General features: G+C 38.6%; 1 protein-coding gene across 6 annotated transcripts in view; it reads right to left on the reverse strand.

Annotated features, from left to right (window-relative positions):
- slc20a2 (solute carrier family 20 member 2) overlaps positions 1 to 16510 on the reverse strand; it is a 65593-nt gene that overhangs the window by 22230 nt on the left and 26853 nt on the right. For all 6 annotated transcript variants that reach the window (XM_042488875.1, XM_042488876.1, XM_042488877.1 and 3 more), the window contains 4 exons: positions 7661 to 8226; positions 4429 to 4569; positions 2912 to 2997; positions 61 to 157 (listed from right to left, as the gene is read on the reverse strand). In XM_042488875.1, the coding sequence (XP_042344809.1) occupies positions 61 to 157; positions 2912 to 2997; positions 4429 to 4569; positions 7661 to 7949 (613 nt within the window). In that variant the 5' untranslated portion in view covers positions 7950 to 8226. The remainder of the gene's footprint in view (positions 1 to 60; positions 158 to 2911; positions 2998 to 4428; positions 4570 to 7660; positions 8227 to 16510) is intronic.

The raw sequence follows: 16510 nt of genomic DNA on the forward strand, positions 1-16510 counted from the left end.
TCAGACTAAATAAACAGAGATAATAAGCTCTATTAGGAATGACTGCCGTGCAGCACTTACATGGGGCTCCAGTGTACAAGATGGAGAATGTGTTGATCCCAATAGTGGAGGCGTAGAAGAGGGGCAGTGCTCGCAGGCCGTTGGGGACGGAGTCATCCTATGTAAAAAACACACAGGTGGATATTTAGTTCTAATATGATGATAAATAAGTTATTATGCTCGAGTGATGAGTCATTCTCATTGTTTATCAATCTTATGTTGATATAATGTGATCATACTGTCTTACTGTTTTACAAAATGAATGATTCAGAGGAAATTTGTGAAGAAAACACCATATTATTGATGTATATTTTATATGCACGAAGAGTTTTGCCTGATGTTCTTCATAACAGAGAACAAACAATGTACTTTGTAATGTATGCGTGTATTTTATGTGATTTTGCCTGATTGCCATATACATATATCAATAGAGCTGATATGAGAAAATTACTACTATGACTATTTTGAAATGAATCTCCAAAACCAAGACATAAGGCAGATTTATCAATAAAGAAAACAGTCATTACTTGCATCCCCATCAGTGTTGGGAAATAATTGTACTTCTATTGTAATATTTATGTCAACTAAGGTAGGGCACTATGCACATTTGATCAGATACCTGTACCTGCATTTCAGTTTGGTAACCAACAGTACTTCTACGGTACTTTACTTTTACTGTGATGATTCATTTTTGATCAAGCTGTAAGGGAGATGTAATAGACAAACAACTCTGCTGCTCTGCTGTTTTCTAATCGCACATAGAGCTTATCTTCTGTCTCTGTCTCTCTTCTAGATTGTGTGTGCATGTGTGTGTGTCTAGAAAAAGAAAAAGAAAAAGGAAATAGATCAGAAGCTGAAAATAAAGCAGCAGATTGGCACTGCAGCAATAGTTTTGGCCAGCTGAGAAGCTGACAGAGCGATTGCAGAGCTCTGTTGCCTTTGTTGACTTGATGAGTACAGTACCCAACCCTAATGTTGACTGCAGTTCCTGCCCAGTCCTACTTATGCTGTTTCACTTCTCAACGTGATACAGCATAAGTATCCGCCTATTGCATGTCAAAGTATCCCCGATCCAAGTTATGGATCAGGTCATGGTTATCACATCATTTATCAACAAGTTCACCCTAGGTCTCCAACTACAGTAAAAGAGAGAGGTAAACATCTTTCTGCAGATTTATCACGGATCGATCTTTGGGCAGCGTTTATTGTTTTTGTTACACATTGCTGAAATCTAATAAAACCATAACTTTCTGTTGAAGTCAGCAGTTCAGCTCAGGTCAATTCAAAGGTAATGAAACAGTGAAACAGGCCATGAGGTGAAACTTCAGATCTGCATCAATTAACTTTTGCACAATGAATGGTTTACTATTATGAGGAGTTTGATAAGCAATATTTCTGACCAGATGACATGATAATTCACCTGTAAAACATTGATTTGCTTTATTTTTGTTTTATCAATTATTTTTGTCTTCTCAATATCCACACTTCAAATGCTTTTTCCTGTTGTTTAACTGTATGTTTCACTCTAAAAAACCCAATAAAAGAGTAAAAGAAAGGCTTACATCTACAAATAGTCTTTAAAAGTTAATCTCAATACATCACATATATGACAGAAATGATAAATATTCCTGATGCAAATAACCTGCAGAGACAGTGATGAACGCATCCTGAATTTGACCCAACTATAGAGTAACAAATCGTCCTATGACTCATTCATAGATAATCCCGCAGTCGTGACCTCGGGATGATCTCAAACACTTTTCTCTTCCTGGTCTGCCAGAGATTGCCTGTTACATAACAACAGATCTGCGGGTGTTGCCAAATTAAATGGATTTTTATCTGTGCCCAAGTTCTTTGGACAGGTTTGTGTGTACACGTGTACGTCTGCGTCTGGATTCCAGTATTTAAACTCACCTCACTTTAACCCTCCTTCACGGACAGTCATAACACATTATTTTTTTTACCGCTAAGAAATCCAGTGCCCTGATTTCAAAGCTTATGATCTACAAGTTTATAAGATTAAAACATTATTGACTCAGAAACACAAATAAGATCTTACAAATTCAATGAAGACGGGGTTGTGACTATCTGTGTCTGTGTGTGAGTGGGTGAGCGATAGCAGTAGACCAATATTATTTTTTCAGGCTTGATACCAATACTGATTATTATTAGTACTTAATGAGACCTGTAATCAGTATTTGGAAATGATGTGCATTTACAATAAAAATGAAAATACTTCTGTCGAAATTTAGAATTTAAAATATAACAAAGTCCAACACAAAACTTTTTTTAAATGCCTTTAACAATTTTAATAAAATTGAGATTTGCATCGTAATATACAGCTAGTTCCCTGCAACCTTTTTTTTAATTAAATTCAGAGAAAATGTAAATAAAAAGTGAATGAATAAAAAAAAGTTCCTCCCATGCTGACACTTTCTTTGCATTTATTGCAGACTGCCTTTCCTGGTGTTGGTTGAGTGTAATACACACACTTTTTAATTTATTAATTTTATCGGAGATCATTAAAATAAAATGCCGATACAAACAATCTGCAATCGGCCGGGTTCCTAATCTATTGACTCCTAGTGAGTAAGTGCATTAAAGGCATACTTCCTCAGTTTTCAAACAGCTTTGTATCAAAACAAAGTGTTTTGTCTAAATAAACTGTGGTAAACTTCCCTCCATCTAACCAGTTGTTTTTTATTTGTCTGGTGCAGTGCAATGCATTCTGGTAGTTGTAGGTATTCTACCTTTTGAGCAACAGCTTCCTTTCATTTTAGCCATATAATACAAATTTCAAAAATATTTGCAGCTTTCTACTGCTTACAAATCCTACTTTTATTAAAACAATACTTTGTTAAGGGGAGCCCACCTTGCTGAGGATGAAGTGTCTGATGAGCAGGAAGAGGAGTCCAGACATGAGTCCAGAGAGCAGAGGGGAGATGAACCACGATGCCACTGTGGGGCGAGGAGAGAACAGCGTTAGAAAACAGCACACTACAATCACCCATTGATACAGTATCGTCAGGCAGCAATGATTAAGTGTTACAACTGTCTTTTTGCCAACATGGCTCATCTGTTCTTCTGCAACATGTCACATTTCCCAGAGTGGCTTTCAATTCTTTAAGTCTCCTTGAAATGGAAGTTAGAGCGTCATTAGATTCATTACTGTGTCATATTTCCCAGTGAAACAGAATATTTGAGCACTGTACGCTAGCAAAGGGGATTTTAATAAAATCCTTCACATTTGTTGGACCGCTGAAAAGTGGTTGGGCTTAGAGTTTAGCGAGATATGGAACTACAGTGGAGTTTGCTCCTGAGCGGACTGTCGGCTCCACACAGCGTAGAAAGAGGAGACACTGATGAATTAGAGCTCCGCCACATTGTTATGGAAATGAAAACAACAACCACTGATATCCAAACACACATCTCTTTCTGTTTCTCTTCATATAGCTTTGTTAGCTACTATACTTTTTTATACAACCAGTGTGGCTTGATTTGATCTATTGACTATTTATTTATATATTTCTGTATGTTTTTAAAATATCTGTCTATTTATTTTCATTATTGCTATTATCATTTTATTAATTTACTTATTTATTTATTTTCATCTCTCTATTTATGGGGGAGTGGTTGTCGTTTTATTGTAAGCAGCACTTTGTGATACAGTTCATTTGTATGACAAGTGCTATACAAATAAAGCCTGATTGATTGATTCATTCATTCATTGATGGACTGACTGATTGATTGATTTATTGTTGCCTAACGTCTCATTTGACTAGATGAACTTTTGTAAAAGCCTGATTGCTGGATAAATCAGTGGACTTTTGAAACAGCTTTACCTGGTTTGACACGAAGAGCACAGACAAAGCTGATTTTTTAAATATATATTTGGCATTTAACAACAGGTAAATGATCAATTAACAGGTTTACAGAACAAAAACAGCAAAAATGTATTTTTCATTTCATTGGTACTTTAAGGAATAGTATGCACTTTATTTTGCAGGTGAAGGAGGAAACAGTGTCCTCCTCAAGCTGAAGTAGTGAGTTTATTATACTTTTAATTATGTCTTGTGGCTGCACTGCATGCTGATCTAATGAGACTCCTAATGGTGAGGAAATTGGTAACCCTGCCTCCACTAATATAGATTACTCGCTGTGTAAAATCATCAGGGGAGTCATCCTGACTGAAAACAAACTCTGATCATTACGGTTCATGTTCTGCAGAGTTAAACCTCCACTGCAGCTGCACTGAAAATATCTCAATGTGGAGATTGTGAGTTCATATTCTGGCAGTTTTCAAGGAGAAAGTGGCACTTTTTAATGTAAAAATTGTTGCAGCGAACATGGTGAACAGACACACACACTGGCCTCTTTCAGCCTCCTTACCGATCTTAACAAGTTGCATCCACTGCACGCCCTTGGTGCCGATGGCGACCATGGAGAAGCCGATGGTGGCGCCAACAATGCAGTGAGTGCCAGAGATGGGCAGTTTGAGGAAGGAGGCGATTAGCTGCCAGACTGCTGACCCTGTGATCGAAACAGACACACAGATCTCAGGCAATTTTCACATTTAATTTACAGAAATACAAGCAGCAAACTGGAGAAGTAATACCACATACGTTAATTGTGCCATTCTTTGTCTAAATATACAATACAAGTAGATGTATCATACAGTACTGTAAGTTGTCATTCCTTTTCTTAAGAATTGTTTTGACATTTGTACAATTAAAATTTTAAATTTCAGTATAATCTGAAAACTGCAGACACATTATCCACAATCAGCACAGACTAGTTTAAAAAAAAAAAAAAACGGAGAAAAAATAAAAACACTTGCACATAAATACTACATACACCATAATACAAATACCTTAGATCCAAAATTGCCTAATGGGATACAGTAACTGCAGTGTTTTTAAAATATAGGATTATGCATTTTTGACTTGGCGTATTCTGAGATACACTGCTGCAAAAATGAATCCGGAGACAGGCACTACAACATAGAGAATAATGCTTCATTTATCAAGAGAAAAATCCAATCGGGTCTCTAAAAACAATCTCTCCCCACAGGTCAATTTATTCCTAGACAACAAAGTCCATTATTTGAATTGACTTGGGCATCAAAACCTGCGACACAAAATGAAAGTATTTTTCTGCTTTTATTTAATAAAATCAAGGAGTCAAAAATTCTTCTCATTCTCTTTGAACAATAAACCAGTAGAAAAATGTTTCCTGTTTGAGATTAAGAAAATCTGTTCAGTGTTTCCCCAACATTCCCCCGTGGCATCCCGTCACACCTGAATTTTCACAGACACGGGAATCCCCTGTGCATAACGTTGCCTTATTTATCACTATTTCCCAGCAGTCACTCTGTCATTAAAATGGCATTGTCTCAGCAGGAGCGCCATTGTTTTCTGCTCCGCACCATTCATTTACTGAGGTAATGTAATGTTGGTGTGTAAAGCTACTGTTGATACACAACAATTCCTGCTTGTGCTTCACTGTAAATGTGTTTTAATGCGAGGACAATGGCAGGCCTTTATCTGGAAATGTTTACAATGCTGCAGCATTAGTTAACACTTGATCAGAGTTATCTGGGAATAGATTAAACTTTTTTTTTTTTTTTTTTACATAATTTGTGAGGAGGTCACTTTGAAATTGTGCAAGGACAAAACCAATTTTATAACATCTTGCATAAATCCAATATAGAAGAGCAGTTTTGTTTGTTCTTAAATGAATAACTATCAAGTCCTACAAACTAGAGAACAAAAAAAAAATGCTGTAGTTATGTGGTTTAGAAGGTCAGTTTTGATTTGTGAGCAAAAAGAAAAACATGTAATTCTATGGCCATTCGGAGGTCAATGTGGCTGCAGCATGGACTGATCACAGCAGCTCAGAGCATTTCAGAGCTTTTTGTAAGGTCTACATTCAGTATCAGTAATCTTCAGGAGAATGTGTGATATTAAATCTATAAGAAAAGTTGAACACTGGGTCTGCGCTCAGATCAGGATTTGAAAAAAGGACCTAAGTTAAAGCAAAGTTGCCCAGGAGGTGTTTATAGCTGTAACTATTTACATGTACCAACATGTTTTCAAATTGCTTTTTAACATGCAAAGCAGAGTGAATGGCAAACCCTGCTGTACCTGAAATGCATGAAATTATACACAGAAATACCTGATTACAACTGAAATGGTGCGTTGATTAATCCATTAGTTGATCATCAAAAATTAAGCAGCAACAGTCTGTTTCAGTTTGATTAATTATTTATGAAGTGGCAAACTTCCCCTTCCATCTTCTTAAATATGAGGATTTTCTGATTTCCTTTGTTGAACATCATCATAAATTCAGTATCTTTTGGATTTTGTTGTTCAGACAAAACAAGAAATTACAGTCTGTCAATTTGGGGTGTAGGCATTTTTCACCATTTGTTCATTATAGTCCTATTATCCACCATGTAACTTGTTTCCCAAACTACATCAATGTTTACCTAGAAAGACATTTCTGTTTCTTCTTCTCAATGTTCACATCTATACCATGGGACTCACAGAGGTTTCTCTTGATATATTTTAGGACCGCAACTAACTCTATTTACCAGATTAAAAATCCAAAACATCCAAACATACTTAGTTTACAATGACAATAAATAAAGACATTAAATAAATAAAATAAAACTGATTGATCAATTATGTTTCTGTTGATTGACTCATTGTGTCAGATCTATATTTTCTTCTTACTTAGTGCAACTGAAATTTCTGCCTTGATTATTATAACAGAAAGCCAAACCACAGTTACAGCTACAGCATTTTCTCACCACTTATCACCTGTTTGTTTCACTTCATGTTGGAGCAAAAAGGCAGCAATTCCCCAGAGGTACTTGCGTCAAAGTGAGACGTCAGCAGCAACTACATGACTCACTGAACTATGGCTGCAACCAACATTTAATTACACCATTGATTAATCTGCCTATTGTTTGCGTTTGACTGACTGATTAATATGTCTATCAAGTGCTGTAAAATTGTGAAAAATGGCCACTATGATCTCCCACAGCCTAGAGAGGCATATTTACGCTCACTGATATCCTAGATATCACGTATGACATAGAAAAGCAGCAAATCCTCACAAGTGTGAAGCTGAGATCAGAGAGTGCTTGATGACCTAAATGACCTAAAAATGAATTAAAAAAAACAACTAAAAAACAAAAACAGGCAAACAAGATTTGAAAAAAGTGCTTGAAAAGCTATAATAATTTTGTGACATATTTTTATATACAGAATTATGATAGTTATTAATAGCTTTTTCTGTTTTCCTTAGACATTTTTCCTTAGCTTTTTAAAAAAATAGTTTTCTAAATTTCTTGCAATTTTTGGAACATTTCTTACCAAGCTGCTAATTGCCCTTTTTCCCCATGTTTTTTAAAGAAATCGCATCAGTTTGCTTGGGGATCAAAGGTTTAAATACGTGTGAAAGGATTTTGAAAGCTGCAGAACAAAAGTGATGTTGCTCCAAGTTTTAAAGGGTTAACTGTTAAAGTAGTTGCTGACAGAATTTCTGTTGATCAACTAATTGAATAATCGACTAATAATAAAAATTCCTGCTGGATATAAAATGTAGCCTGACTTACCGACCATGGCGCTGACCTCCCCTGCCATGAGTATGGGCACCGTTTCGTTGTACAGGCTGACGTCTATGATGCCCTTTCTAATCGTCTCGCCCACTTTGGCCCCCAGCAGCATCGAGCCCAGCGTCTCGAAGATCGATGCCAGGATGCAGGCCTGCTTGAGTGTGACCACGCCGGACCCCACAGCCGTGCCGAACGAATTGGCCACATCATTGGCGCCCACTGAAAAGGCCAGTATGAAGGCAATGATGAAGCCAAGGATCACCATCCACAGATACGCCTCCAGATCCATCTTGATGTGACTTCAAAAAAAAATCCAACAGGAGAAAAAACTAGCTTAAATATTCTAAAAAATAAAAAAAAACAGAAGTGCTTTGTGCGCTTTTAGCGGAGGACTTGCAGTTAGCCCACTCCTTTCTTCGTCCCCTGGTTATAAAGAGTTTGAGGGGAGAAGCACAGCCGCTAACTAAGCGTCTGGAGCTCAGTCCAAAGATTGGAGACTAGTGATGGTGGGTGCAGGGAGCATGCCATAGCTTAGTGTGAGACAGACGGTCTGCACGATCCTTCACCTGCCAGAGAAACAAGAGAGAAGAGACACAGATGCAGATTAGTGTCATAAGCCATGATTACTCGTTTTCAACAGCAGCTATATCTGACAACACCTCCCTGCGACGTCTTCAGTAAAACCTAAAACAAAGGAGGGGAGGGACTTCTGGGGAGAGAGGAGGAGTGCATATGAAGACAAACTCCCCCAAAAAATCTGACGGATTCAGGATGGATGATGACAAAGCAGAACTGGCTTTAATGAAACAGGGAGCAGAGCACTCCAGTGGGGAAAGCTGAGGACATCTCAGATAACCACAATAGGACATCACAGTCTGCACTTCAAAGAAATCAAATCAAACCGTCGAGGAGGGCCTGCTGTTAGCGCCGCCGAGACTATAAAAAGACCACAGCATCCAGAGCGAGATGTGAGCAACATTAGAGCGCACTGTTAACACCTTTTCCCAAACACTACAGGGCGGCTGACGTCTCTGCCAAACCTGCTTTTGTTTCACAGGTTTTCTCTTTGCCACACATCCAGATAACCTTTGACAGGAATTTATAATTTACTGATATTAGACCACAGACCATTATCACTTTCATGTCTGACACAGAGATGCCAAAACTGATAACAGGCAAAATTAACAGGGATATTAAATGTTTTACATCACAATTTCCTGAAATGCCTGATCTTACCAAAACAGAGACGTGAATCAAGAGAGCCTGGTAGATGTCTGCAAGGCAAATTTCATTCTAATCTTTGCTCTTGCAGCCTCTGCATCACTGCAACGGTGCTTGCTGGGTGACAAAAGTGAACAGGAGTTTAATAACAAGATCTGGAGAACAAGTTCAAACAAACTCGAAGGCTTTGCTGCAGTACAAATAAAAAAACTCAGTGCATGGATTTAAGTTAAGACTGCATTGCAGTAAGAACATCAGCAGTGTTATTTTACTGCTGCGAGGTGGAACAGTTCACAAAGCTGCAGTTTGAGGGGTCAGGTGAGCAAACTGATGATACAGTAGAGAAAGCTCTTGCATTTCTTGTAAAAAATAAAAATTTTAGAGCCTTATGCTTTACGGCTTAAATCGCCTCCATGACAATCTCTATGGACCTTGAGGAGACATTTCTATATAAATTAGCGAGCCAGCTGCCTGAACTGTTGTGACATGGGCTAATTAAGAGGTAACCTAAAAGTGAAAAGGATTACTTCAGATGTAAATAACTGCAAATTCAAACAATTTAGTCCAGTCTGACAATAAACAGGATTCTCCTGTAAGTGGATCAGTGTTTTGGATGATGATTTGAGAATGCTAAAACACAAAGCTGAAACATTTAGTTGAGCTGCAGAAAATCATTGCCAACTACAATGTGCTGCTCATTGGTGCCAATTTGCTTTACATCATTGTAAACTCATTAACTATCAATTTTGGACTTGTTTGGATAAAACAAGACATTTGAAGATGTAATTTTTGGATATGACTTATGGATAAGACTATCAACTGAACTTGTACTTCAAAAGCAGTGACTTGTGACTTTACTTGGACTTGTGCCCCAAAGCCCAAGGAATAAAAAGTATGTTATATAAAAAGAAACTCAGAAATCAATTAAATCAATTTCTGAACAAACTAAGGTTAACGCTACTCATTCCCAGCGAGTCGACACTTAATTCCCCAAATCCACTTTGTTTGAAACAATCTGACATCATCCAATCAAATTGCTGGAGAAACCATAAAGAGCTAACATGACATTACTGAATGGCAGTTGAAAAAGAAATTAAACCAAAGATAATTTTGTTCACATACAAACACTTTTTGGTCATTGACAAAAAAGAAACTGCACCATGCAAAAGTTGCAACAATTACCAACAAACGTGTTTTAACAAATAAATACAAATCTTAAAAAACATTTATGATTTTTGTAAAATTAATACATCATTACTCTGTTTCTAAAATGGCATTGCATTTAGTGAAAAGCACAATACGACTCGAAACTCAAAGTTTAGGACTTGCGGCTTCAGCAAAGACTTAAGACTTACTTGTGAAATGCAAAACAATAACTTGGTCCTTCTGCTGCTTTTTGTAGACAAAATGATTAATTAATAAGTCAAATAATCATAATTGCAGCCCCACTTAGGTAATATATGGGTTTCAGCCGGGTTCATCTGATATAGTAAATTCAGTCACATCAGATCCTCGAAAACAACAAACAGCTTCCCACGTCCCTGTAAACCTCCACAGGGCAACAATGACGACATGCTTTCGAAACGGATGATGAGGCCACCAACACTGAAGCCTCTGGTGGTCCCTGAGAAACCTCTACACCACAAATGACTTGGTCTGGGTTCTTTCTGCTCTTTTTCTTTTGTCTCTGCCACATAATCAAAGTCATTTCATAGAGGTTAAGGGCAGCACATTTCCTTCTATGGTTAAGCCAATTGTTAATGGGGAGCATTAAATGTAAACAGCTTGCAGGCCGGACTAGCACATTCTCTCGGCATGAAGCGACTGTGTGCTCCTCATCGCGTGGGGGCAGGCAGCTCCTTTCTAAATATCCTGCGGCAAGTTATGGCTCCCTCCTCCCGACCAAGAGCTCCATCTGGAACAGTTGAGGTCACGTACTGCTATCCTTTATCCTTTGCTGAACCACAACAAACACATTAAAAAGATGATAATTTGTCTCTTGATCAAGTCTGCGTGAGACCGCCATACAATTAGGACTGAATGATTGAGTGTTAATAGTTAAATATCGCATTATATTTGTCTTCAACAGATCCCAGGACAGCTCTTTAGATGGAAAGAGAGTTCAGGGGGTGCCAAATCTCAAAAATACTGAGTAAAAAAAAAAGACGCAATACTTCGCTGATCCCTGAGAGGAAATTCTCTTTTTACCTGCTTCCCTCCAGAGAGACATCAGAGTGCGAGATCAGAGTGAGGGATCAGAGCCCCTGGACAAGATTTAGACAGATATCTGAGACTCATCGACTGAAAGTCCATAAACTGAAGTCATGAACTCATGTCCATCAATACAATTGCAACTAAAAGGTTAAAACTAAGTTAATAATTCATTCCAAAACATAAAAACCAAAGGTAGGGTCTCTATCTGAAGCTCTAAAATTCAATTAAGTGCTTAAGTGCTTTATGTAACATGTATTTGGCTCTTAGGCAGACTGGTTTATGAGAAACTTTAAAATGCTTCTTCATTACGTTTGCAATGACATGCGGGCATTTTAAGACTTTAAAGTTACTCTGACTCTTTTATTTCTACATCTCAACTCATAATCTGTTTATTTGAATCATCTTTTTGTCTGAAAACCTTCTCAGAAGAGCTGTATAAATTATACATTTTTGAGTCAAGATTCTGACAGCAGACAACCTTGAAGGACTAACAAAAGGTGCTGTGTAAATGTTTAATCCGGGGAACACCTCCGCCACAGGAGAGGAGCACAGTCAAATATGGCCTTCCATCAAGCAGACAAAGACCACAGACTCCAAAGAGTTAAACACGACACCAGAGAAAGGCGAGAAAGCATCATTCAAGTGTGAGGATGAGTGACTCGATAGTAGGTGTGTACACGAGTGCCAGGCATTTTTAAAAAGGTCTATAATTTTTTTAAACACAGAAACTCATCATGACAGATGCAGCTGACACTTGGTCCACTCTGAAGACCTCGTCCTGCTGTTAACACCAGTTCACAGCTCCAGCATGTGAACTCTGCACATAAAAACTATTTTCTCCAGAGTGAAGTGGTCTAGTGTTAACCTGTCGAGTCCTCTTATTGACTGCTGTGCTTCAGAAGAGATTCAAACAGTTTCTCACAACTCCAAAAATGTAAAAAAAAATAAAAAATAAAAAAGTCAACTCGTCTCAAGGGACTCATTTAAAACAATATGCTCCAGCTTCAATAGCTTTTGTCAGGGTAACAGGATATATTAGTCAGTGTATAACGTGAAACTAAAATGCCTGCCCGAGGGCCCACAGACCAATCACACAGCTGTGTGCAGTACTTGTCGACCTTCACCCTAATAATGTGTGAAATTTTGGGTTTTATAACTTTCTCTTTCTAAAGGAAATTAATAGGGTTTTTTGATACGGTTCTACTTAAGCTTAAGTGCCTCAAGAACGTTTCAAATTTAGAAACATGTAATAATGATAGGCTGAACTTAACTCAATGCCTGTAGGAACATTCCTCAGCATTAAACACACTTAAACTATTACAGAGGCAGCAGACCATGAGGGGCCAGTGCCTCCCCCAAGGCAATGGCAGGAATATTCCAATATTTAGATAATGTCCATTTCCTGGAAAGTACGCTTTGTTGCTTTCTTGCTAAGAGTTATATGAGCAGATTGATGCCACTCTCGTGTTTGCCTGGTAAATGTGCCAGCAGCTAGTTAGCTTAGCTTAGCGTGAAAGCTGGAAACAGAAGGAAAACGCTAGCCTGTCTCTGTCCATAGTTAAAATAAGCTAGCCAGGTGTAGCTTCATATGTATAATACATACATGAGGACTGGTATCTATCTTCTCATCTCACTTTTCTAAACTAACTCTGGGCAACTAAGTGAGTATTTCCTCAAGATGTTGAACTAATCCTTTGACATGTATGTCTTCTGGGATGGCAGGAAACCAAAGCACGTGCAGGAAACCCACTCAAACAAACAGATATAATGCAAACTCTGATGAGAAAAGCTCTAATTATTCCTAGTGGGGTTCAAACTAGGGATGGATGTTTTACTTAACTTCTATATTCGAGAACTCGCATTTGATTTTTATAGAGTACTCGAGAAGAGAAAAAAAAAGCTTACATAAAATAAGTAATGTAAACTTAAAAAAACGGAAAACAAGTGCAATTTGGAATTCATTTATTGAACAACCAGGCCTAAATTAGCATAACATTATTTTATGCAGTGTCCAGTTAGCACAAGCTAACACAGCAGCACTGACACTGGACACGGAGCCATTTAACGATTCCCACAAACTCACACCAGCACCAAAACGGGTCAATGCTGCTGTTAAACCTGTAAAAAACAGTTGAGCAATGTTAGCCATATCATGCTCACAGTTAGTCTGTCACTGTGCATGTGTTCGACTCTTACTGTTTTCCAGTTTGAAGCTCAAACTCCTGCAGCAACAGTCTCGTGATAAAAAAAGAAAGAGAGCAACAGCAGGGGAAGAAGGCGCTGAGCTAAGAAATACGCTGCATGCAGCTCTAAAATGAAATTAGATTTTCAGTTTTTTATAGTAAAAAAAAGATATTACAGTCATGTAACGTGGGAGGTTAGGCAGCTTTCATTCTATACATTGAATTAATTCTGTCGTCCAAATCCAGTACTCACATACTTATGCACATCCCTAGTTCAAACCAAGGACTTCTTGCTCGAGGTGAGAAGAAGACATGTAAATATTCTATTGAAATCTAGTTTATTTGGAACATATCGCAATTTTTTAATACTTTTTATTTTTTGCAATACAAAATCTAACATAATTGAAAAACTGCACAAACTTCTGTGTTGACCCCTACTCTCTCATGACACACAACTACACCTCAGGGCATTGCACCTGCTCCACATGTGGTGACTGAAGAGAAAGAGCAAAAAACAGATTTTTCTTGGACATCCCCGTCATCTGCAGCCACCAACCTGTGGACGTTATCCAGACTGCCAAAAATAGACACAAGCAGGCTGCATTCGTTTCCAAGCTGTGAGACACTGTCGGCAAAAAGCTGGCACTCTGCGAGGAATACTCCGAACTGTCCTCAAAAGTACACCACACTTCCAAAACAAACACCTGTCTGCTGCTCTCAACATCTGCTATGTTCGCTGGCAGATTTGAAAACACATCAAATTGTCTACTGCACGGTTTGAACGTGGAAAACACACCCCGGGAATGTTTTTACATTATCACAGATGAAGAGGTATCTGACCTTATGTCCTTGAATAGAAAATCCTGCCATGACGTCCTACACGGATTGATTTGTACATAAAGCAACCAATCTATGCACCAGAGATTCAGTCCCAGATTCATGTGTTTAATGCACATTAAACAGAGCTCAAATAAAATACATTTTTTTGCTGATAGATTTGCTATATGATCATCAGTATGCCAGAGGAGTCCTCACCATCTCAGGCTTCACCATCAAGCTGTGTGACTTGTGTTAACACTGCTTCAATGAATGATTCATCGGGACCTTGAAACTTCTAAGAGTCTTTTGAAAGCAAAACATTTATAAAAGAGTAAAACACTTTCGGGTTGCATAAAATATTATGCAACCTATGTGAAGGTTATCTTTTCTCTTTTCTGTCTTCATTTCTCCACGCCAATCATAAAATGATAACTAGCCACAAAAGCAAAGATATCAAACATGCCATGCATTTACTATCCACCGCTTATATTTGTTATACACACAAAAATATAATTTGGTGACATCTGCTCTTTCAGGTATGCCAATAAGAAAACAAGCAGAAGCAGCAGTATCATAATGTAGATTCAGTGGCAGATTATCATGGCTTTTTGCTGCCTGGGTAAGAATGCACAACATGATTATTTGGCTGTTTTGCAGGTCATTGGGATGCAGAAAATGAACAGGAGATGAAACTTTAAACTGCAGAATGTAATTTGAAAACCTGGCAGTGACAGTTACTTTACCAGAGGTATGGAATGACTCGTCAATAAAAATCATTCAGGGAAGATGTCTGAGATGATGTGCAGGCAACTCACAGGGTGACAAAGTATATCTTGAATAGATAGTGAAGTTAATGTGTAGTCATCATTTTTAATTACATATCTCATGCCAGCTGCTTTTACAAACGCACATACTGAATTCCACAGTTAATTATCATTTCTAATACACAACAAAATAAGACTTTATTTAAAAGACAAGCCCTGCACAATTTTATAAAGATGACAGAGCCACTTTGTTTCTTTTTCAACGGGCAGCAGCTCAGGTTAATCTGACTTTATCTGCCTGGAGGGTTCTGGATCACAACAAGATTATTGGGAGTTAAAAACCAAACTAAGACATTGTTCAGCATTTCGTCTCAGGTTTGAGACGATCAATAGATCTGCCTGCAGAGTGTCAAATAACAGCTTCTCTTTTCAGCTCAGGTGAGTCTTTTATAACGTTGTGTACTTTAACAACGTTAATGTCACGACTGCTGTCCAGGGTGCTGAACCTGAGACCACGGGGGATGCAGGAGCTCTCCGAGGTGATTGCTGTTGTTCACAATTTGATATACATTACATCACCAGGAGATATTCACGATTTTACCTTATGTAAGAAGCATATCCAGCAACATTTTATTGCAGATGCCTTGGATTATAATGCCTGAGCAATTTTAGATGTTTATCATAGGGTTGTGCCCAATTGACCTGAAATGTGATTGGCTCGCGGTGTTCAATGTTGAGGCTTAGCGATAGGTCAAATTGTTGACTCGTTGATTTAATGTGCAACTGGCTAGTCTGCACCAGAATTATGAGATAGTTATCACTATTATTATTACACGCCATCCACACAAACACTGTCGCAGAACAATTACCGCCTTTATGGCAACAGCACTCCCTGATGGCAGTGCTCCCCCCCAGCAGGACAACGCAACATGCCACACCACGTAAACTGTTCGAAAATGGACCTGGCCTCAACATTTCTAAGATCCCAATGTGATTGAGCATCACTGGGACTTGCTGGTAACCCAGAGGTACCTCCCATCCATGGGGAGGCTTCCTTGGATCGGAAGTGGCTCTGACACGTGGAAGCGTGGACACTGGATCTCTGGGAAGTGTTCTGGCACCGGGACGTTGATGGCAGATCTTGGAATTATGGAGGTCAGGTCAACACTTTGAGCTCTTTATCACTTTCCTCTGTGTCAGTTTTGTGGTGTGGCATGTTGCGGTGTCCTGCTGGGGTTGGGGTGGGGGTGTTGCCATCAGGTAGTGCTGTTGCCAAGAGGGGCAGTACCTGTCCTGCAACAGTGTTTGGGTGGGTGGAGTGTGTCAGGTCGTAACAAGTGACTATGCCAACTAGTAACTAGTGTGCCCTGGTGCCTATTATTACTCACACACACCACTAATTTAGTAAAAGTTTTCCTTTTTTAATACTCCATATGCCATTATTCTTACTCTTTCTTCTGATCAGCATTATGTGATTTTCTAAGTAAACCATGTCTTGCTCTTTATAAAATACAGCCTTCGCTTCATGGGGCTGGCTGTTGCCCAGGAGGTAGAGCATGTTGTCCACCAATCATTGATGGCTCAATTCCCTGCTCCTCATGTCCACCTCCTGTTAAAATGTACTTAAACAAGTCAACAGTGACCCCCAA

The sequence above is a fragment of the Plectropomus leopardus genome, chromosome 6 (genome assembly GCF_008729295.1).
Source record: "Plectropomus leopardus isolate mb chromosome 6, YSFRI_Pleo_2.0, whole genome shotgun sequence".
In the NCBI taxonomy this organism is placed as follows: Eukaryota; Metazoa; Chordata; class Actinopteri; order Perciformes; family Serranidae; genus Plectropomus; species Plectropomus leopardus.